At 40.4% G+C, this 23,281-nt stretch overlaps 1 protein-coding gene across 1 annotated transcript in view; it reads left to right on the top strand.

Annotated features, from left to right (window-relative positions):
• The first annotated feature begins 6,164 nt into the window (after window positions 1-6,164).
• The window catches only part of angpt1 (angiopoietin 1), a 194,737-nt gene continuing 177,620 nt past the window's right edge, over window positions 6,165-23,281 (top strand). The window contains exon 1 of the mRNA XM_002938913.5: window positions 6,165-6,890. Within this exon, the coding sequence (XP_002938959.2) occupies window positions 6,576-6,890 (315 nt within the window). The 5' untranslated portion in view covers window positions 6,165-6,575. The remainder of the gene's footprint in view (window positions 6,891-23,281) is intronic.

Genomic DNA, 23,281 nt, shown 5'->3' with positions numbered 1-23,281 from the left:
GGTCCTCTGTCCTTTATCCTTCTAGAGAGCTCAGTATTTCAGTGTTTTAGCTGGAAATCTTACTCACACTTACTCACATTTGACATGGATGAAGAAAGTGAAATTATTTCATTCACATATGTTATCCTTAAATACATGTTGAGTTTGCAAGGAACACCCTAGCCTACGCATCCTCTGCTAACCCAGGGGCCGATCTAGTGAGCAGTCTGCTATGGGTTACTGCAATGGGACATGTTTGCACCCATGTTAATAAATACAGGTCACAGTGTGTTGGATAGATAGGCTTATTATTTATTATTATTGGCAGAGTTAGATTAAGGATAGGAACATAACCTATTAGTTGCAAACTTGTCTTAACAAATAGACACAGTCAGGTGTACTGTATAGATCTGTAATGTGGATATGCTTTAGGGCATATACTGCCATTGGCAGAAATATAATATATAATACATATATAATATAATCAGAAGCATATTTCAGTATAGAAACCCTGTGTCCAGGGTGGCAACTAAAAGAGACAGCACTCAGGTAACTATACAGAAAAAATGGGGTCTTCCTTTTTCATTCATCCCCCCCCAATCAAAGCACAATTGGCAAAAGAAGGGGGAAAGCAAAAAACAGCTTGGTGTGTGTGTACCTAGAGGGAGGGGATGGAGGAATGTGGGGCCACATAGTATTACCTACCTTGGGCAGCAATTCTTTTTGGCCTACAGTTTGACCTTTGGCCAAATCTGGCTCATTTGGCAACCAAGCAGATCTTTTAAGTGTATGGCCAGCTTAAGAATAAAGGTTATTTCATTGTACAGAACATCCCTTCTATGGATATATGCATGCCAGTTATCATTAGGGTCCTTGGTTTGATTCCAGCCAGGGCACTATATGCAAGGAATTGTATATTCTCCCAATGCCTTTGTGGGTCTCCTCTGGTTTCCTCCCACACTCCAATAGCATACGGGCAGGTTAATTCTTTATATTTATTTTACAGAGATAGAGACAGGGGCCTTTAGCTGTTAATAAATAACACCCAGTGGCATCCTGTAGCGCGGGGAAAGGCGGAGCTCATTAACACACTGTCATTTATCATAGGAGAAATTAACATTATTAACATTTCAGCACTTAAATAGGTATTTCCTTTCACCATACTGGAATTAAATCTATTCCTTCATGAGTACAATAGTTTCTGTATTCGCCCCAAATGACAGGGCCCCGTTAATAGAAAATAAATTACCAATCATTTAATAACTATTTGAGGGATGTTTCTTGTCATTTTCATATTTAGTGGAAGAAAAATCCTAATTGCCGGGGCTCGATCTGCAAATAAATAGCGCTGTAAAGGGATGGGGGGGTATGGTAAATGGCTGTAACCCCAAGTCAAAAAAAACATGCAGTCCCTTAACATTTTCCATATGGCTTTGATATGTAATTCATATGCAGTGGATATCCAACTTGTTTAAATGGAGATGTACCCAACTTATATAAATGGTAGGTAAATATAGTGTTTGCATGTCCTTTATTTATATATTTAAATGTGCAACTGATCAGAAGGTAGCATTTACAGGTATGGGATCCCTTATCCGGAAACCCGTTATCCAGAGAGTTCCGAATTACGGAAAGGCCCTCTCCCATAGACTCCATTATAAGCAAATAATTCTAATTTTTCTCTGTAATAATAAAACAGTACCTGTACTTGATCCCAACTAAGATATAATTACCCCTTATTGAGGGCAGAACAGCCCTATTGGGTTTATTTAATGGTTAAATGATTCCCTTTTCTCTGTAATAATAAAACAGTACCTGTACTTGATCCCAACTAAGATATAATTACCCCTTATTGGGGGCAGAACAGCCCTATTGGGTTTATTTAATGGTTAAATGATTCCCCTTTCTCTGTAATAATAAAACAGTACCTGTACTTGATCCCAACTAAGATATAATTACCCCTTATTGGGGGCAGAACAGCCCTATTGGGTTTATTTAATGGTTAAATGATTCCCTTTTCTCTGTAATAATAAAACAGTACCTGTACTTGATACCAACTAAGATATAATTACCCCTTATTGGGGCAGAACAGCCCTATTGGGTTTATTTAATGGTTAAATGATTCCCTTTTCTCTGTAATAATAAAACAGTACCTGTACTTGATCCCAACTAAGATATAATTACCCCTTATTGGGGGCAGAACAGCCCTATTGGGTTTATTTAATGGTTAAATGATTCCCTTTTCTCTGTAATAATAAAACAGTACCTGTACTTGATACCAACTAAGATATAATTACCCCTTATTGGGGCAGAACAGCCCTATTGGGTTTATTTAATGGTTAAATGATTCCCTTTTCTCTGTAATAATAAAACAGTACATGTACTTGATCCCAACTAAGATATAATTACCCCTTATTGGGGGCAGAACAGCCCTATTGGGTTTATTCAATATTTAAATTATTTTTAGCAGACTTAAGTTATGGAGATCCAAATTACAGAAAGATCCCTTATCCGGAAAACCCCAGGCTTTTCTGCCTCTTTCTAGCTTTCAGATGGGGGTCACTGACCCGACATACAAAAATCTATTGCTCTGTAAGACTACCATGTTATTTTTAGCATAAAAAGCTAAATAAATGAAAAATCACAAACACCAATGAATATTACCAATGAAGACCAATTGCAAATTATCTCAGAATATCACTGTCTGCATCATACTGAAAGTTAATTTGAAGGTGAACCACCTCTTTAAGAACAGCCATCTTATTCATTACTATGGGTTGCTGCTCTTGGTCAGACTCTGCACAGCTCTATCTTTAATTCCAGTTCTACAGCTGGTGATGCCATCTGGATCTGCTGGAGGTACAGTTGCTACCTTACCCCTTAACATATAGACATATTACAACAGCCTGCATTCCTATACAGCCTTCGGCCAATCAGAATGTGGTCTTTTTTATGTCTGCCGGGTTTAAAGGGATAAGGATGCAACCTTAAGTGGAGCTTTTAAAACCAGGATGTAAAATTTGTTGACATCCCTCTGTTAAGTAATACAGATCCCACCATGCTTGGCCAGCTGAAAGGGCTTAATATCTGACAAGATGGTTTAAACATTTTTTTAAGATTTTTGGTTTATAAATGTGAAAGAACTAGGAAGTGCACTTGAACCAACACACGTGACTCTGTATCTGCACAGTTTGGGAGGGAGGGTTATGTTCATTCAGCTGGTTTGGCTACTGTTACTGCAGCCTTTTTTACATAATGCATGTTGCCCTAAGAAGCAAAATTATAAATAAAAAAAAAAAAAATACAAATTGAAATTATGGAGCTTAAAATTGTCTTGGAAACATTTTGGACAGCCAGACCAGCGGTCCAACAATTGAAATTCAGTTGGCTTGCTCTTGTCTAGAGGAAATTCCCAACCCGCTGATGGCTATTGCCTCTAGAGCAGTGATCCCCAACCAGTGGCTCAGGGGCAACATGTTGCTCCCCAACCCCTTGGATGTTGCTCTCAGTGCCCCCAAACCAGGGAGTTATTTTTGAATTCCTGACTTGGGGGCAAGTTTTGGTTGAATACAAACAAGATTTCCTACCAAATAAAGCCCCCTGTAAGCTGATAGGGTGCATAGAGGCCCCTAATAGCCAATCTTAGCCCTTATTTGGCTCCTCCATGAACTTTTATGGCGCTTGTGTTGCTCCCCAAGTCTTTTTACACTTGACTGTGGCTCACAAGTAAGAACGTTTGGGGATCCCTGGTCTAGATGGAGGCAAACCACCAGACTAATGACCCACTCCAGGGATATTGAGACCTTATTGTAACCACTGAATTTTAATGAGAATAAAAAAAAACCCCAGGAATGGGTCATTATTGCCCTAATAACATGGAGTTTTTAGTTTTATGTCTTCCTGAAAAGATGATTGTTTTGTATGGAGATGCACTGGGAAATGTTCACAGGATCAGTCTATTTGTGATTTATATATAAATGTTGCAATAAAAACCAGCTACAGTTAGGGCTCAGACCCAGCATTTACTGTATGTAACTGGAATCATTATCAGATGCCAACTAACCTCACGTTACTAGGGAGATAATGATGCCACAACAAGACCGCTGGTTACACAAGCCCCACACCAGCTGTCAGTTCCTGGTCATAGATGACATCCTTAACCTTAGGATACCTTTCACCTGTGGGCCATTATATGGTAACAAGCACAAATATCATGCTTACTCCCCCCCCCTCCTTCTGAAGAGGGTACATTATTTGTACATTATATTGTGTGACAGCTGATATATGTTTTCATTCTATACATCAGTGATGTCCCAGCCTTTCAGCTGTTTCTGAAATACAATTCCCAGCACTCACTCACACATGGAGGCATATTTATTATAGTGTGTAAGCCTACATTACCAGTGATGTTGCCCATAGCAACCAGTTACAAGTTAGAAAACAAAAGCAAAGACATAGTTAATATGGGCAACATCACCAGCGATGTTGGCTTACACGCTATAATAAATATGCCCATTGGAATTCAAGAATTGTAGTTCAACAACAGATGGAGGCTTGAAGATTGGACGCCACTGACATTTCCCCCAGAATGTAAGAATGGGGCCCTAGCCTTTGTATATTACACATAGCTTTGTTTTTTAACTCTTGCCATAAGTCTATAGAAAAATCTCCATTTCAGTTGTTCTCAAACCATTGTTAGCCCTGCAGACATATCCCCTATCTCCAGCACCGCCACAAGTGAATGGGTTTCTCACTTCTGCATAGAGTATGTTCCTGAGCGAACTGTGACTGTGTCCCAGGCAGTACTGACCCATGGGTTCTAGCACATACTATGTATAAGGTGATAATCGCTGCCCTTTGTGTCTTTACCCATTGAGACCAATGCAGAAAAAATAGATCAAGACCCATTATTTCTATGTTGAGTGGAGGTTCTAGCCAAAATAAAATGTTAGTATATGCAGCGTCAGACTCTCAAAACTTTAATTCCTCCTCTTCTCCCTCAAACTCTTTATTATCCTAGTCTGTTCTGCCCCCAATAAGGGGTAATTATATCTCAGTTGGGATCAAGTACAGGTACTGTTTTATTATTACAGAGAAAAGGGAATCATTTAACCATTAAATAAACCCAATAGGGCTGTTCTGCCCCCAATAAGGGGTAATTATATCTCAGTTGGGATCAAGTACAGGTACTGTTTTATTATTACAGAGAAAAGGGAATCATTTAACCATTAAATAAACCCAATAGGGCTGTTCTGCCCCCAATAAGGGGTAATTATATCTTAGTTGGGATCAAGTACAGGTACTGTTTTATTATTACAGAGAAAAGGGAATCATTTAACCATTAAATAAACCCAATAGGGCTGTTCTGCCCCCAATAAGGGGTAATTATATCTTAGTTGGGATCAAGTACAGGTACTGTTTTATTATTACAGGGAAAAGGGAATCATTTAACCATTAAATAAACCCAATAGGGCTGTTCTGCCCCCAATAAGGATTAATTATATCTTAGTTGGGATTAAGTACAGGTACTGTTTTATTATTACAAAAAAGTAATACATTTTAAAAATCTGAATTATTTGATTAAAATGGAGTCTATACAGGCTTTCTGTAATTCGGAGCTTTGTGGATTATGGGTTTACGGATAAGGGATCCCATACCTGTTCTGTTTTATTATTACAGAGAAAAAAGAAATCATTTTTAAACGTGAATTATTTGAGTCTATGGGAGATGGCTATCCTGCAATTCAGAACTTTCGGGTTTCCGGAGAATGGATCCCATTCCTGTGCTGCCATTTTCTTTAACGTTGCTCTTTCACGTGACATTATTATTAACATTCATTTATAAAGCGCCAACATATTCCGCAGCGCTGTACAATAAGTGGGTTACATACATTGGACATACAGAGTAACATATAAAGCAATCAATATCCGATACAAGAGGTGAAGAGGGCCCTGCCCAAAAGAGCTTACAATCTACAAATGAATGGTTCCCAATTTCCTGCTTCTTTCCCTACATTCATTTGCTGCATTGAGAAAATAAAGAAGAAGGAGGTAAAAAAAAGCTGATAACTGACAAGGACAAAAATGCTGCCTGAAGCCTGTCCCGGGCTGCTAGTTGTTATGCAGAATAGCCATGCTTGATTGAGGTCAAGCATGCAGCCACTTTGTAAAATGATCCCTTTCCTGGCCAAGCCACCAGCAGCAGCAGCCATGCTCAGCGTAGCATACGGGTAGCACTCCTATATACACACACATTCCTGTCAAGTCATCCTGCAGGCTGCTTCCAGCTTGGCTTGAATGTGCAGTCTTAATAAAACTCACTGGGCTCTGGGAGAAAATAGCAGTTCTCCAGCAGTGAGTGGAGAGGAGAGGGACCAGGCTATGCATGTGCAGTGGACTGGCTAATCTCTGGGCGGCCAATGAGAGCCAAACAATAGAGCCTGCCATGCACTAAGTCTATCTATTGGGGCTACAAAGAGACATATCCCAGAGGGGTGAAATAAAACTGGGCACTCACTTCCCAGACTTTTTTTCTCCCAATTTCACCTGATTTTTGTTTTTTCATCATTCCATAAGGATTTTTATTTTGCATCAGATATGGTATATGTGGCTTTTATCCTATGGTGGGCTGCTGCCCTGATGGCTAACGTTGGATGTAGCATGCAGAAGAAAGGCACAGACAGCAATGGGAGAAGATACAGCCGGATCCAGCATGGCCAGTGCACCTACACATTCATTCTGCCTGAGCAAGAGGCCAACTGCAAGGAGGGCAGCAGCAGCAGCAGCACCACGGAGCAGTACAACAGCAATGCTCTGCAGAGGGATGCTCCGCAAATGGATCAGGATTTCTCTTCCCAGAAACTCCAGCATCTGGAACTGGTGATGGAAAATTACACTCAGTGGCTGCAGAAAGTAAGTGCCGGGTTGCTTTGCTGTTACAAATGTTATGGAAGCCTCGGACATGGGACCACTGAGAGTTCTTTATGTATTTTTTATAGGGGTTGAGGGAGTGGGGGGGTCAGCATATTTTATTTTTATTGTTCATGGTTAACCCCAAGTATTTAGAAGTGATTGTTGCATGTATGTACTGTAAATGTACAGTAACGGAACTAGATAGCATGGTGCCTGATAGCTCAGCACTTGGTACCATAACTAGTTAATATGCAGCATGTGGTTGTATGGAAGGCAATACAGAACTGACAGTTGTAAGGGTAGGTATATACTGTATGTACAGTAATGTGTAATGTAAATAAAGTGCTTTGTTTTATGGCCCTGCCTTGGTACAGTTACAAGGGTATCTAACCCTGGGGGTGGGCAGCTTGGTAAAACTTCTGCAGGGCAGTCTGAGTCAATGGCAACTGCATGTACAGTCTGTGCTAATTAAAGCCAGAAAGTGCACTGTGAGTCTGCATAGGGGGTTACTTTGTACCTTAGTCTGGGGGCTGGGCAACTAGGGGGTATTTGCTAGGCTGGCACAGTTGCTTAGTTGGTAGGACACATGCCCTGGCCTGTAGCACCGGGGTGCTGGGTTTGAGTTTGACTTGGGCACTGTCTGCCAGGAGTTTGTATGTGTCTATGTGGGTTTCTTCTTAGTCCTCCTGTTTCCCCTAAGGCAGATAGGTTATCTGACTCCTGGTGTAGATTGTAAGCTCCACTGGAGCAGGGGCTGCTGTAAGTGATAAACAGTCTATAGAAAGCGCTGTGTACATGCCAGAGCTATATAAATAAAGGATAATAAATCAAGAGTCGCCGCATGTACATTGCACTGAGACAGCTAGGGGTTACTTTCTATCTCCTCCTGGGAGTAAAAAAAACAGCATGTCATTATTTCCTATGTGAAATGCTTTTAAATCTCCCAAACTAGAAGAGAACTGTAATCAGGAGCAACTTTATTAGCCTGTATGTCTAATGTCTATTCAGAAGGCAGCGCTTTATAGTTCAATTAGCAGCGACCATGTATCTTGCCCTGGAGGGGAGACTTCATCTCATTATTTCGTATGCAAAACCTGAACAGACAGAGAACGTAATTGCAATCAGCGTGGCAGCTCATGTACTTGGTATAAAGTTTCTCTGCTGAGGGATACAGGGTTATCTTGTTCTCATTGGGATTTTAGAAAGACTAGGGCAATGGCTCCCAGTGTACAGAGAGATTATTATAACATCTATTTGCAGATAGCTATGCAGGGGTAAATGTCACTGGGCATACCTGGCTAATATAATCAGTGACTGATCTAACCTTTCAAGGAACGTTCTTTATTAACCGTTTGGGAAGTGTCTTTAAATCACTCGAAGGCATTCCTTGCCTTGGAAGCACTAGGCAGCAGGAATGAGAGGGTTTAACCCTGTGTGACAATGTGCTTCTGTATTTAGAATTTATACCCAGATCCCACAGCAGAGCTTCATATATTACCTAAAGACATAAACTTGCAACACAATGGGATTAAAGGCAAACCTGCAACTCTCCAGCTGCTGTTCTACTACAATTCCCAGGATTCCCTGCTGGCAGTTGTAGATGAACAACAGCTACAGGATAGACAGTTCTAATATAAGGTGGTACAGGTATGGGATCCCTTATGTGGAAACCCGTTATGCAGAAAGCTCCGAATTACGGAAAGCTTGTCTCCCATAGATTCATTTTAATCAAATAATTCAGAATTTTAAAACTGATTTCCTTGTACCTTGTAATTGATCCCATCTAAGATCCCATCTAAATAATCCTTATTGGATGCTAAACAATCCTATTGGGTTTAATTAATGTTTTATTGATCTTTTAGTAGACTTAAGGTATGGAGATCCAAATTACGGAAATACCCCTTATCCGCAATACCCTTGGTACCAAGCATTCTGGATAACGGGTCCTATACCTGTACTGACACATACTTGTCTTGCTGTGTATGGCAAAGCTAGAACTATACACATTATTAATAGATGCAACACAATAGAGATTAAAGGCTAAGCTATAAGACAGAGGGTTCATTCACTGCTGGTAAGTGGCTTTTGCAATGTTTCCGGAGTATAATATTTGGAATGCCAAGGTCTGAAAATTTCTTGGAAGTCCATCCTAAAATATGTTTCATAATCTGCTTTCATTTGTTTGTTGCTGTTATGTCTCAGTTATTGGGTTCTACTGACTTGGCATATTTTGTTTGTTGTGCTGCCACTGCTGCCTACGGATTGGACCAGAGGAGACGCTGTAAGTACCGCCTGTCCCTTGTTCTATCACCCAACTCTTATAATAAATAATTCCTCTGATACCAGTTCCTTTGCAGAAACCCCTGCACCCACTTTTCACTGCATAGGAAGCTTCGAATGAAGCAGATACCTCTGTCTGTCGTTGCTATTGCTGCCCATGGCCACTAGGGACTGTGCTGAGATCACTTATTGAGTTGGAATTTGAATGCTCTTGTAATGTTTGAAGCAGAGATAGAACTTCACAATGTATTAAACACTGAATGGGTCAATGAATTAATATGAAGAGATAAACCAAATTAATATATTAATAAATTGCCTTCCCTCTCATACTGTACTTGCTATAGTATTAACTGCAGTCATAATCAATAATATTTAAGTATTATGTCATAAGTATTATAATGGCAATTTGAAACTGATCTTTATGCTGCTAACTAGTTGCTAGGGTCTCTAAACCATAGCAACCTGGCTTTGATTTAAATGACAAATTGGTAGGTTAAGAGAAGAGAGTATGAAGTGATAAAAGTAGTAATTCTCTGGCTTCCCCCCAGCATGGCAGCCCTAAAGTTGGCCATACACGAGCAAATCCGCTCGCTTGGCGATGTCGCCAAGCGAGCGGATCTTCACCCGATATCCCCACCTACGGTGGGGATATCGGGGAGGCATGTAGGCGAATTCGATCGTTTGGCCCCAGGGCGCGGAAATGGGGCAGTCGGTTCGGGGAGCGTATCAACGAGCCGATGCGGTCCCCGATCCAACTGGATTTTTGAACCTGGCCGATCGATATCTGCCCAATTTCAGGCCACATATCAGTCGGACAGGTCCCTTGGTTCTGCCCCTACACTGGCCAATAAGCTGCCGAATCGGTCCAAAGGACCGATATCGGCAGCTATAATTGGCCCGTGTATGGGGACCTCAAGGGGTTGAAGGGCTCAGGGCAAGCTATCAAGGATGGTGGCCCCACATTCACGGAGGAACCAATAAGCAGGTGGTTGACATTAAGGCCATAGCGTATTCTAACACATACAATTAAGACCAATACATTGAAGGATGTATTTAGTGTTGGTGGACCTTACATTGAAATCTGCAGCTATGATTAACCTACAATTCCCAGAATTCCCTGCTGCCAGTTGTCCTGCACCAACAGGTGGATGCTGTATAGACTGCCCAATTATAAAGGGGTTTATTTACGGAGACTGGTGGAAGAAGTGCAAAAGCAGCAGAGTTTTTACTGGGTCTGGCTGTGCTTCTGGTGTGGGGGGCAAAGTGCAGCCATAGGGCAGGTGTTAAGTGCCAGGCCCCATTGTGGCCAGCGTTATCCACCACAGCCCTAACATACTGATTTCAATGATGTGCAATTAATGAGGCGGATAGGGGATGGGGGGGTGCATATTGTTTGCACTTTGCATGGTGCAAATATTACTGAGACCCTTGCCTTTCTATGCATACCAAGGGCAGAACTATAACCAGCGTTCCTAGTGCCATGGTGCCAGGGCCCTGCAGCTTTAGCCAACCCTCTGGGGCTATAGGGTTTACTTGCACAACCCCCCCCCCCCCATACTGAAAGGTATCTGTAATGAAAGTGCAAGTAAAATTCTGTTCCAGTTTATTCTGTACAATTTAAATGTGTCCTTTTCCGCTACAGTGCAAATATTTGCTCCTCTCTGGCAGGAGTTTGACCCCCAGCAGGCAAGTTGCTAATACTGACTTTATTGGTCTGGGAACTCTTTGATTTGCAGCAAGCAGTCGCTTTATTTTTTCCCCTTTAAAAAATGTTATGAATAAGTGAAAATGATCTGTACAGTTACTGGGCTGTGACCTGAACGGATGCAAGCTGACACTCTGCTATACCATGTGGTTCAGAACAGTAAAACACGGAGCATCCGCGGGGACATGGTGGGATAATGTTGTTATTTTTATAGCAAGAATAATGCAAAACAGTATTTATTAGCATTAACTGTCTGTTACATTAAATTAAGTTCAGTTTAATATGGCATAGCTTGATTGGAACATACAGTTAAAATAAAATGTCTTAACCTATTGTAAGCCTCTGCCCCCCAGTCTCCTTCAGTAATAACTCCTTAGTAATTTGCACCCAAAACCTAACTTGCCCAATTATAGAATTGTCACTCAAAGTCCTTTAATATCTTGCACAACAGGGAAGGGGTGGGGCCAAGGCCAGCAGAGGCGTGGCCAAGATTCCCACTGGATCTAGGTTGGCGTCTCTGTCTGGGTCTGTCTGAAAATGCTTGTGTTTGGGTGCTAGAAATTGTAAAGATGTTTGATAAAGGCAATAAATGTTTAAGATTCTCTTTCAGGCTGTGCTAAGGGAGTTATGGATTTTGTTCATAACTTGAGTAGAACCAGGAGACGAAAGGGACTTTTTTGATTGGGGAACCTATCAATAAATAGGTTTCTATAGCAGAGCTTATAACTTTATACATATATATGGCAGTCAGTCTCTTTTTGGGGGTGCTAAGTTGCCCTAAAACATTATTATTCTTTGTCTATAAGTAAGGCTTAATTTAACCATGGGATAAATAAGGATGTTGGCAATGGCTTTAAAGGGGCATGAAGAACATTTTAAAAGTCACCTTTGGGTGGCATGGCATTATAGGGTGAAGACACACTGAGCTACTTAGTAGCAGCTACTTGTCAGAGCTAATAAACGCCAGAAAATACCCTGCCATAGACAATACTGAGAATTGCCTCTGCTAAAACACATGTAGAGACAATTATCAGTAAATGATCAGCACTGTCTTTTTAAGTAGCCACGACAAGTAGCTGCTACTAGTAGCTCTGTGTTTTCTCCCAAGAGGAGAATACATAGAGTGAGTAGTGATGCACCCAGTGCTCAGGCACAGGTAAGGGAGAGAACATTCTGTACTGCACCTCCTGTAGTAATGGGAGTCCCTGGTATAGGACAAGGTATCAATGATGGGCAAAACATCGGAAACATTTGCAAAACAGCTAAACATTCACGAAATGTGACTTTTTTTTACATGCGTGACTTTTTGGCGCAACCACAACTGCATTTTTTTGTAAGCGACCGCAAATTTTCCATGGCAAAATTTTGCTCCTGAAAAAGGAAATATTTTTTAAAAATGTGCATTATTTCCTTAAAATGGAGTCTATGGCAGATAGCCTTTCCGTAATTTGGAACTTTCTGGATAATAGGGTTCTGGATAAAGGGTCCGATACCTGTACAATGTTTTCCATGTCAAACTGCTTGGGAACCAAAATGAGTAATCCATTAAATTACATTCTCTCATCTTTGTATGTGATACAGTAGCAAGAGCCCCCAGCATGAGCAAGGCCCTTAACACATGAGGCCAATAAAGCAAATATTCCACAGTTGAATAATTATTAGCTGGGACTATAAAAGTCCATTCCCTTCTGCAGACCGTATTGCACATGACAAACTTTTAATCTAAAACAGCTGCACCATTTCCTTGGAATCCGCTGCTGAGGGTGCCCGACTTGTAGTTCAGCACCAGCTGCAGAGACAAAACCCATTTCCCCCATTGCAGCGCATACTGGATTGATTTACAGTCACACTTTTCGTATTATACACACACACAATTCATTTTGTCTCCGCTCATTTTTATGCACAGGATGCATTTTATCACCGTGCGTGTGTCGGCGGCGCAGAGCAATGAAGGCTTTCCTAATGCTTGATTGTAGTTGTGAGAGAAGTCCTGGGTGTCCTAAAAAAACACATGATGTGGCATAAATGTGTCCTTAGAAATCTCTAGGCCAGAGAGTGCTTCTCTTTACTTTTAAATAGCAAAGGAGTGGTACTTATATATATTTGCTGCATACATATGGGGGAGTGGTGGGTGGAACACCCCCTAGTTTGCTTATCATTCAGATGCACAAAAGTGCAATATTTCCACCCATATTGTCATTGTGTTGTAGGTTGTACATAGGTAGGCTGGGCCAGCAGGACATCAGGAATAAAACAGGTGGGCCCCGGCCGCTTGTGGGTCCTGCCAACTCAGACCCAATCCTTACCTGTCACTCCCCACTGCTGCTCCCCTGCTCCCCTCCCTCCCCCAATTGCAGTGAAATATAAGGTATGTATGTGCAGGGAAAGGGGCTGGCATTGGGTGGGCAGGTGGGTGAGTGAGCAGTCGGGGGGTGTGGGGGCCCTTGGGGTAGTAGCCCCACTGGGCCTTGCACACCTCAATCAAACCTTATGGTTGTAATGAAGCTCGTAGAAGGAGATTATTGACTCTTTCATTTTGCCACAAAGCGAGCAGCACCCATGGTTGATATAAGGCAGTGGGTGATCAATTCCAGATCAAGGGTCAAGGGTCAATAGACAGATGACATTCAGATGACATGTGTCCAAGTTGAGCATTATAAAGCTCAGGCTACTCAATGACAGGAGCATGGTGATAAAGGCCATTCCTTTTATTAATTTGCTTGGAAGTTTAGTGCTGCTAAAGGTGTTCTCTAGACTTTTCCTTCACGTTCTTTTTGGCTTTAGAAAAGGAGTAATTAAATATATAACATTATCCATATAAGGAGCAACACTTGTCTATAGGTCCCAACCTTTGTGGCCCATCATAGTTGGGTCAGATGCCCAACAGGTCCTGTTTTTAAAACTATGCAGCAGATAAGTATATGTAGGTAGTCTTGAGGTTGTTCCAAAGTAGATAGTGTTCTACAAAAGTGTTATGTGCCCAGGCAGTAAAAGTGTTATGTGCCCAGGCAGTACAAGTGTTATGTGCCCAGGCAGTACAAGTGTTATGTGCCCAGGCAGTACAAGTGTTATGTGCCCAGGCAGTACAAGTGTTATGTGCCCAGGCAGTACAAGTGTTATGTGCCCAGGCAGTACAAGTGTTATGTGCCCAGGCAGTACAAGTGTTATGTGCCCAGGCAGTAAAAGTGTTATGTGCCCAGGCAGTAAAAGTGTTATGTGCCCAGGCAGTACAAGTGTTATGTGCCGAGGCAGTAAAAGTGTTATGTGCCCAGGCAGTAAAAGTGTTATGTGCCCAGGCAGTACAAGTGTTATGTGCCCAGGCAGTACAAGTGTTATGTGCCCAGGCAGTACAAGTGTTATGTGCCCAGGCAGTACAAGTGTTATGTGCCCAGGCAGTAAAAGTGTTATGTGCCCAGGCAGTACAAGTGTTATGTGCCCAGGCAGTACAAGTGTTATGTGCCCAGGCAGTACAAGTGTTATGTGCCCAGGCAGTAAAAGTGTTATGTGCCCAGGCAGTAAAAGTGTTATGTGCCCAGGCAGTACAAGTGTTATGTGCCCAGGCAGTACAAGTGTTATGTGCCCAGGCAGTACAAGTGTTATGTGCCCAGGCAGTACAAGTGTTATGTGCCCAGGCAGTAAAAGTGTTATGTGCCCAGGCAGTACAAGTGTTATGTGCCCAGGCAGTACAAGTGTTATGTGCCCAGGCAGTAAAAGTGTTATGTGCCCAGGCAGTACAAGTGTTATGTGCCCAGGCAGTACAGAAGAGTTGCAAGATGCTAAAGCAAGAGAGACAAAAGTCAAACAAAGATAGGAATCAGCAGGTGGGGGTGAGCAAATATGTAGACAATAAAGCACTTGCATTTAGAGACCCCACAAAATCTAAAACAACTGCTGTTTATTTGTAGTGCCCCAAAAGACCTCACCCGAGTATATTAGACAGAGGCTATTATCTGACTATTTGATTGAATATGTTCCAGTAAAATCTGGAACTTATTGACTATTATGGTTTGCCAAAATAAAACCCATATCTTGCAGTTATTATAGCAATGTGGATGAAAGCAGGAACAAATTGGAAATACTTTAATAGAGAGTCAAATACCCTTACTGGAGATCTCTACTGTGATTTATAGCAAGGCCTATTTTTTGTCATAGATAAGATGTTCTCCAGTGCCAGATCTGGCTGTCATCAGGCAAAGAGACTTGAAAGAACATTCTCAGAGAGACATCATGTAGTCTCACCACAAACCATAATAGGAGATGCTTCATATACAGCACAGAGCGCAGACATCACATTTCTTACAGATTGCATTCCTTATGTTTCATTTAGGCAGCCAAACAAACGGGAAGATACAAAATATTCTTCTTACATAGCCGAAATGCAGATGTTATTTTGTTTTTTTCCATAGGAAACTGCCTAATTTGAACAAACCTCACAATATAACCCAAGTAAACACAATGAGACGAGCACATTTATTTGAAATTGCATTAGTAAACAGCTGGGGTACCATCTATTTTTACATAAATGCTTGCTCAGAATTCATGAGGATGAGGGCAAATGGAAATGTAGATTTCTATTTTATTTTCTAATGAATAGTGTTTTACGTTGGATGTATTGACCTTGGTGGTACGCCCTAGTACAGGAATCTTTAGCAACAACCCAATCCTTTATGACAATGATCCCCAACCAGTGGATCGTGAGCAACATTTTGCCACCACCCCCTTTGATGTTGCTCCCAGTGGCCTCAAAGTAGGTGCCCATTTTTAAATTTCTGGCTTGGAGATAAGTTTTGGAAGCACAGAAACACACTTTTACTCCAAGCAGAGCCTCCTGCAGGCCAGCAGTCCACATGAAGCTACCATATAGCCCTTATTTGGTATCCACAAATAATTATTTTCATGCTTGTGTGGCACCAACACCTTTTACATCTGTGTGTGGTTCACGAGTAAAAAAGGCTGGGGATCCCTGCTTTATGATGGGTTATACAGTATGTGCCCTTTGGTATTGGGACTTACATTATCCCATATATCTGTAGGGCCATTTTTTTTGGCCTACACAACCCAGAATTCCAAGGAAAGCAAGGAACCATGGCCAGATCTAAGATGCCACATAGAATTGTCCTTCATTTTGATATGCCTTCTTTTTACATTCTCAAATGGTCCTCAGACTTTCTTCAACATTTTTTTCTGCTTTATGTTATTAAAAACCACTTTATTGCATATTGTTTAGCACAAGTACTAGTACCCCATATTGTTTGGGTCTGTACTTATTTTATTGCAAAGTCTGTATATTGTGACGCAGATGTACAAGGTATTCGTAGCATTTATTGACTATACACACAGTCGTTGCTCCAATATGGACCATGATCCCACTGATGCCCCTTTCCTATTCCATGCTAAATTTGTGCCACAAGTAAGTAGATTTTCTGCTCTTTAACTGCATGTGTATTTGTGAGAAAATAAGCTCAACATATAACATTAGTATGAATGGAATGATATAATCCCAGCTAGACTCTTGAGTCTTAAAAACATGGCAAATTGCTTGAAATTATAATCAGCGTGTAATAAACAATACATGAGGTTAATGAACAGAAATAGGAACTGCCTGTGTGCGTATGCCAAACACATCATTGCATAAATAGCTTACAACTGTGTGCAGCACTCATACTCCATCCATTAACCCATCTAATGACTGGGTACCGAAAGCAGAATCTCAGGGTATGGGCATTTAGAATGATACTGTAGCAGTAATAAAAAGCTCATTGGTAGGGTTTTTCCCATGTTAAATATATTAAATATAATCATGTGCTATTTTATACAAATAGTTATAGTTGAGGTTAATTGGGTGGAGTGGGGGTTGGGATTACAGTGTGCCGATTTTTTTAAAATTCAATGTAGAATACTGTTAAGTGTGTATAATCCTTCTTCATGGCTCACTATGGGCAGAAGTTTTGCGACTGTCCCCGTGGCAACAGACCCCCCCCCCCCCCCCCCAGTCAATCATTGCTATCTAGGACAGGAGAAAGGAAAGTGAGAAAAGAGTGGTGTTCTGTCAACTGACCCCCATTACTTCCTCCCACATCCTCCAAACTTAACGCCAGCTTTTCTGTTGCTAATACAATAAAGAATGTGCATACAATTATTTTGGAACTTTTCTAGGGAAATATATTAAGATAAAAATATGTGGCTGTGATGTTGAGTGGGAGTATGCCAGTGGGAAGTTTCCACAAAGTGGCATATAAAATATTTGTGCGACTTTCTGTGTGTGCCACAGCCAATGATGGTAACTTTATACTATTTTCCTTTTAAGCTTTGCATTTGTGTGTAGACAATTGTCTACATAGAACATTTTATAAAAAAAACTTATTTGAACACATATTCAAATAAAATGATCCAAAACAATAAAGTTTACTATATATTAGAGAGGGCAGACATGGGTTGCTTTATCTTAGTTGGGGGGGGTTACAGACTGGCCCTGATGTAAATAATTATATATTTATGTGATGTAATTAGTCATTTTGTAACATTTTCTGAACATGGTAAAACCTTTTGCCCTACTCTAATGTAGTCCCAGTGCATACACTATCCAAAGAGCTTTCTTCACCTCAAGGGTTCCTTTGTTTGGCTTTGAAAGCATCTCTTGGCTCATTATGTCAGGCCTTTAAAAAAGTGTCTAAAGTGTCAATGCAACACTGTGAATACTGTAAGCAGCCCATTTGTACTGGAGAGGGTGTGGGAAAGCCATTATTTTCAGCAAGTATTACATAAGTAAGACTGGTTGGCCAAGAGTGGGATGCCTACTATGGATGGTTAAACTCCACACTTGCCTGCCCGGCCCTCCTGCTGACAGCCCTACAATCAGTTTACACTGTTAATCCAGTTACCTTAGCAAAAAATGCTCCCAGGCATGCCAAGTATGCCGAACCCTATCCCACTGTTAGCTGAATGAGATTACATTTTCTATTATTCTAGCACAGGATGCATTTTGCGCAAGATCTAATTGTCATTGATGTTAGAATTAACTAATTCAGCTTTGATTTTTTTTTTTACAGCAACTTTCCAGTAGACCGTGAATATACAGCATTTAACAGCTTATTCTGATTTACTTTTAGTAACGGACTGATCTCAGTACTTTTTTTTATTGTCCTTAAACGGCTTAACCGATCACACATAGAGAAGCCAAACCTCAGATATTTGTATTCATAGTAAGAAAAAGGATTTTAGAGATCCCCTGGCTGTTAATGATGGTAAATTCAATTAAATAATTAGAATATTTGTGTGGGATTTCAACATGGGAGAGGTTTCTGCATCAGACTAACTATGCCCTAATACTAACACATAAAACTCAATTATAGGTGTCAAAATTTACCCAGTAGGCCACTGAAATAAACTCTAAAGATCCTTCAATAAAAGAAAGTATCTTTGTATTGGCAGTGTGGTTTTTGGGTACCTAATAGGTTCTTGGAATAGAAATATAACCAACCAAAAACAGCTCTGGAGAATAAACACTTTTCTTAACTGACTTATTTTGCAAGGGAAGCAACCAGAGGTGGGCCAAGTTGGCCTGGCGCCCTAGGCGACCTGGGCGGCCACCACTTCCCACTTCCCCCAACACCGCCCCCCCCATGGGGATACGCCGCAGTGGAGGGAGTGCTGGACGCAAGGCACACAGATACTGTGCAGGGAGGGAGCACTGGGAAATGTCGGGGTAAAAGATCCCAGACTAGGGGTGGCAACAGAGGTACCTGCCTAGAGCCCCTTCACGGCCCTAGGCAGGTGCTTCTTCTGCCTACAACTAGTTCCGGCCCTGGAAGCAACATAGAAACTCCTGGTTGGATGCACTTGCCACAATGGCTAAATAAGTTTGGTTGCTCGATTTGCTTGCTAACTACCTAACTACCTAATATGACTTTATATATAGAGATAAAATATAAAAAAAAAACAGCTTTGGAGGGCATTGCCTTTATGTACTCCATGTGGAGTTTGGCAGGTTAAGGGGTAAGAACAACCGATCCTAGGTTTAACCCAATATCTAGAGCAGTGATCCCCAACCAGTGGCTCAGGGGCAACATGTTGCTCCCCAACCCCTTGGATGTTGCTCTCAGTGCCCCCATAGCAGGTAGTTATTTTTGAATTCCTGACTTGGGGGCAAGTTTTGGTTGAATAAAAACAAGATTTCCTACCAAATAAAGCCCCCTGTAAGCTGATAGGGTGCATACAGGCCCCTAATAGCCAATCTTAGCCCTTATTAGGCACCTCCATGAACTGTTATGGTGCTTGTGTTGCTCTCCAAGTCTTTTTACATTTGACTGTGGCTCACGAGTAAGAAAGGTTAGGGATCCCTAGGGAGATGGACATGGGAAGAATAGCTTGGGGGATCATGGATTTAAACATTTCAGACACAATCTGAGTTGCTGAGAAGAGGAAATCAAAGAAGAGCATTATTGGTTAGGTTTGGAGAATGGCAACTTTTCCATATACTAAAAGCACCCTCATTGTGTCCAGAATACTAAGCATGTGGGTAGAAAATCTTCTCTAAAAGACTAGCCCTAATCTTGTATAACAAATGCACCGCTAACAAGGTAACAAAAATAATAAAAAATAATATTTTTAGTTCTCTAAAAATTAATGATGGTAAATTCAATTAAACAATTCAGATTTATATCTGAAAAGCATAGATTAGCCCTTCCAACAATTTTAGGGTGACTTCTCCATCTGCTTTTGGCTTCTGTTTTCTGCTGGTTTAGTTTAATGTTATTGCAGTCTGAGGGTTTCAATTCATGGTTTTGCTGTATGTATCAATCACAAATAACTAAGATGTCACCTCATCAGGCGCGCTGGTTGTGTTGCAGGTTGTGAAAGTCCAAGTAGACGTTCGGAGAATGACCATATAACACTTCCCATAGTGTGGGACACAGTATACCATTGGATTGATGGTGTTGTCATGTTTACATTTAGTTGAGAAGCAGCTGCAAACCTCGTAGGCTCACATACACACGTGTAGAAAGGATTGGTGGGCTGATAGTAATGTTGCAGATCTCAGGCAAGGCACATAAAGTGCTTCATGTTCAATTGGGGTCTGGCTTTAGAACAAGGTTTTTTCATTCCTGCTGGATTCCTGTATGGGAAACAAATTATTAATAAATGATAGCCCCCGTAATGTTTTCTCAGACACATGGATTTTGTGTTCGGAGTTGGAGCTCACTGAAGATGAGCAGAATGATAGTTTAGAGTCCAGTAAAATGTTCCTCTAGCTTTTGATTTTAAACAGACAGGAACCAAGTTTTATGAGAAACATTATAGTCAAATACCAGGTACATGTTTTTAACATATGGTACCCACCTCCCTGGCCACCTTCTCACATTATCTGCCATTTATCTCTTCTGTTCAATGTTGTCTTCTACCTTTTCCCTTTTCTGTCTATCTTTTCCAGCAGTGTTATTCTTTCTTCTCCTCTAACCCCCACTATTTCTTTATATCCTTTCATCCTTTTTTGTTATACAGGTATGGGATCCCTTATCCGGAAACCTGTTATCCAGAAAGTTCTGAATTATTGAAATCCATTATATGCAAATAATTCTAATTTCTGAAAATGATTCCTTTTTCTCTGTAATAATAAAACAGTACCTGTACTTGATCCCAACTAAGATATAATTACCCCTTATTGGGGGCAGAACAGCCCTATTGGGTTTATTTAATGGTTAAATGATTTCCTTTTTCTCTGTAATAATAAAACAGTACCTGTACTTGATCCCAACTAAGATATAATTACCCCTTATTGGGGGCAGAACAGCCCTATTGGGTTTAATTAATGTTTACATGATTTTTTAGTAGACTTAAGGTATGGAGATCCAAATTACGGAAAGATCCATTATCCAGAAAGCCCCAGGTACTGAGCATTCTGGATTACAGGTCCTATACCTTTACATTTATCTCTTAAAACTACTTAATACTGCCACCAATGTATAATGGAGTTGTACTATGGAGAAGCTACAAGACTTGTAACTTGTAAGACTAAAGGTAAACGTGTCAGTCCATACACGCAAGGTCAGTGTACAAAAAATACTGTAGAGTTGAAAGAGATATTCCAAAGGGACAATCAGCATAGGAGGAATTCTTTACTGTTATAGAATGCTGTACTTAGGGACCAGGTGGTGAGTTATTAATTGGATGGGTTTAAAATGCCTTTCTAAGAAAAACTGGTTTGTGGCTTAGTACTTATTAAATACTTGTAAAACATTTCTGTTTTGATCCAGGATAAAATCTTCCAGTTTTACCATTAGTATGTATGTATGTATGCATGTATGTATGTATGTATGTAGGTATGTAGGTATGTAGGTATGTATATCTTTATTTATAAAGTGCTACTTATGTACACAGCGCTGTACAGTAGAATACATTAATACAAACAGGGGGTTATTAAGGTATTAATACATAAATACAAAGGGGCTGATTTAGTAATCCACGAAGCCGAATGGGAAAAATTCGGATTGGAAAACGAACATTTTGCGACTTTTTCATATTTTTTGCGACTTTTTCGTAGCCGTTACGACTTGCGCGAATTGTCGTGACTTTTTTCATAGCCATTACAAATTTCGTGAATTGTCGCGACTTTTTCATTGCCATTATGTCTTTCGTGAATTGTCGCGACTTTTTCATAGCCATTATGAGCGCTCGAAAAAGTCACAAAATACTGATCATTACGAAAAAACGCATTCGGACGCTTTTCAGACATTCGTGGATTAGTAAATGTGCCTCAAAGTATAACAATAAATAACAATAAATAAATAAATACAAGATACAGTTGCAATAAGTCAAAGACACAAGAGGATGGAGGTAAGCCAAAATGGAGTTTTTCCCCTGTAACTTTAAATTAAAAACTGATCTGTTGGGGTGGGGGTTGGAAAATACATAAGGATTTACAGAAAACCTGATGTACCTATGTCTCTTTAATCTAAATGTATTATACAATTACAATGCATTATAATATATAATGTCGCAGAAAATACTTTCTTTGTCAATTATGGTTTGAGTATTTTCTAAATTATCAAGTAAACACTTAACAGACCTTTGTACCACTCCAGTATATAAAATCCTGTTGTTCCAGGCAATTAAATAAGAGACAGACAAAGGGCTGCAAAGATTTTGCATTCTCCAGGATTCATCAGGATTTAATTAGTAACAATAGTGCAGTAACCCAGAGCAACTGGTTGGCAGTTGGCTTTGATCAGTCTACTGCAGTTAGAATAATGAAGCCAAATGTCTGAAATCTGAACTGATGCAAATTTGCACCTATGTTAATAAATGAGCCTATGAATGAATTGTACATCTCTCTAACTACTTTGCTCGCCATTTTGTAATATACAAAGTGGTAAAACAGTTTACAGATTTTTGTTGTTTTTTTCTAATTTACCCAATGTGTAAAATGTTATTTTCAGCAAAAACTATTAATGTTGATACAATTTCTTGGTTTTTGCACACTTTCCCATCAACTTTGCCCAAAATATCACTAAAATATCAACTCAGACTTTTCAAAAGTCTCATTATCTCCTCAATGAGAAGAAAGAACTCCAGGCAAAATGAAAAAAGAAATCACTCATTTTCTCAAAGACTTCAACTCAGGACTTTAGCTACTGAAACAATGGGATTCAGTAACATTTTACTTATTTACAAATGGTTTGCCATCTCTTGAATTTTGTTGAAATCCTTTTGAAACTTTTATGTGAACTGATAAAGTCCATGGAAGTGGTAAATCTGGCTGACTACTTTGAGACTGCCCTCAGCCTATCTTCACCCTGCATGTTCCAAATAATAAGTAAAGGAACATCACAGTGCAAAGCATTGTGGGTTATGTAGTTCCTGCGTGCTGTCTATAAGCTGTGGAGTAGTTGTTACAATTTGTAACGTCAATGTTTTAGTCCCTTCTCTGCTACCAGGATTTCAAATGATTTTTCATTATGGTGTAGATTGGAGAATTCTAAGACATTTGCAACTAGTCGTTATTGTTTATGTTCTGAAACTTGAAGGCTTGGAAATATAACTGCTATCTGGTTGATAGGGCAAAAGCACCCTAGCAACACGCAGTCACAGTTCTTAAGATGCTAGTGACCCTGACAACCAGAAAACCAAAGGAAGAATAGACCCATCTATACTATACTAAAAGTTAATAAAAATTCATTAAGACAGGTGTTCCAGTCTTCTTAAGCTATAGCAACCAATGAAAATGTAGCATTTATAATGTAATGTGATGCAATGTTTGCAAGAAAACATCTGATACTCATGTTGGAATGTTGGCGGAGTAAAGGTGGCCATACATGCACAGACCTGCTCGTTTGGTTAGGTAACCAAATGAGCAGATCTGGGTCCGATTTGGCTAGCTACCTTTAAGGTGATCAGTAGTGATGAGTGA

The sequence above is a fragment of the Xenopus tropicalis genome, chromosome 6 (genome assembly GCF_000004195.4).
Source record: "Xenopus tropicalis strain Nigerian chromosome 6, UCB_Xtro_10.0, whole genome shotgun sequence".
Classification (NCBI taxonomy): Eukaryota; Metazoa; Chordata; class Amphibia; order Anura; family Pipidae; genus Xenopus; species Xenopus tropicalis.
This window is presented reverse-complemented; position numbering and strand designations above follow the sequence as displayed.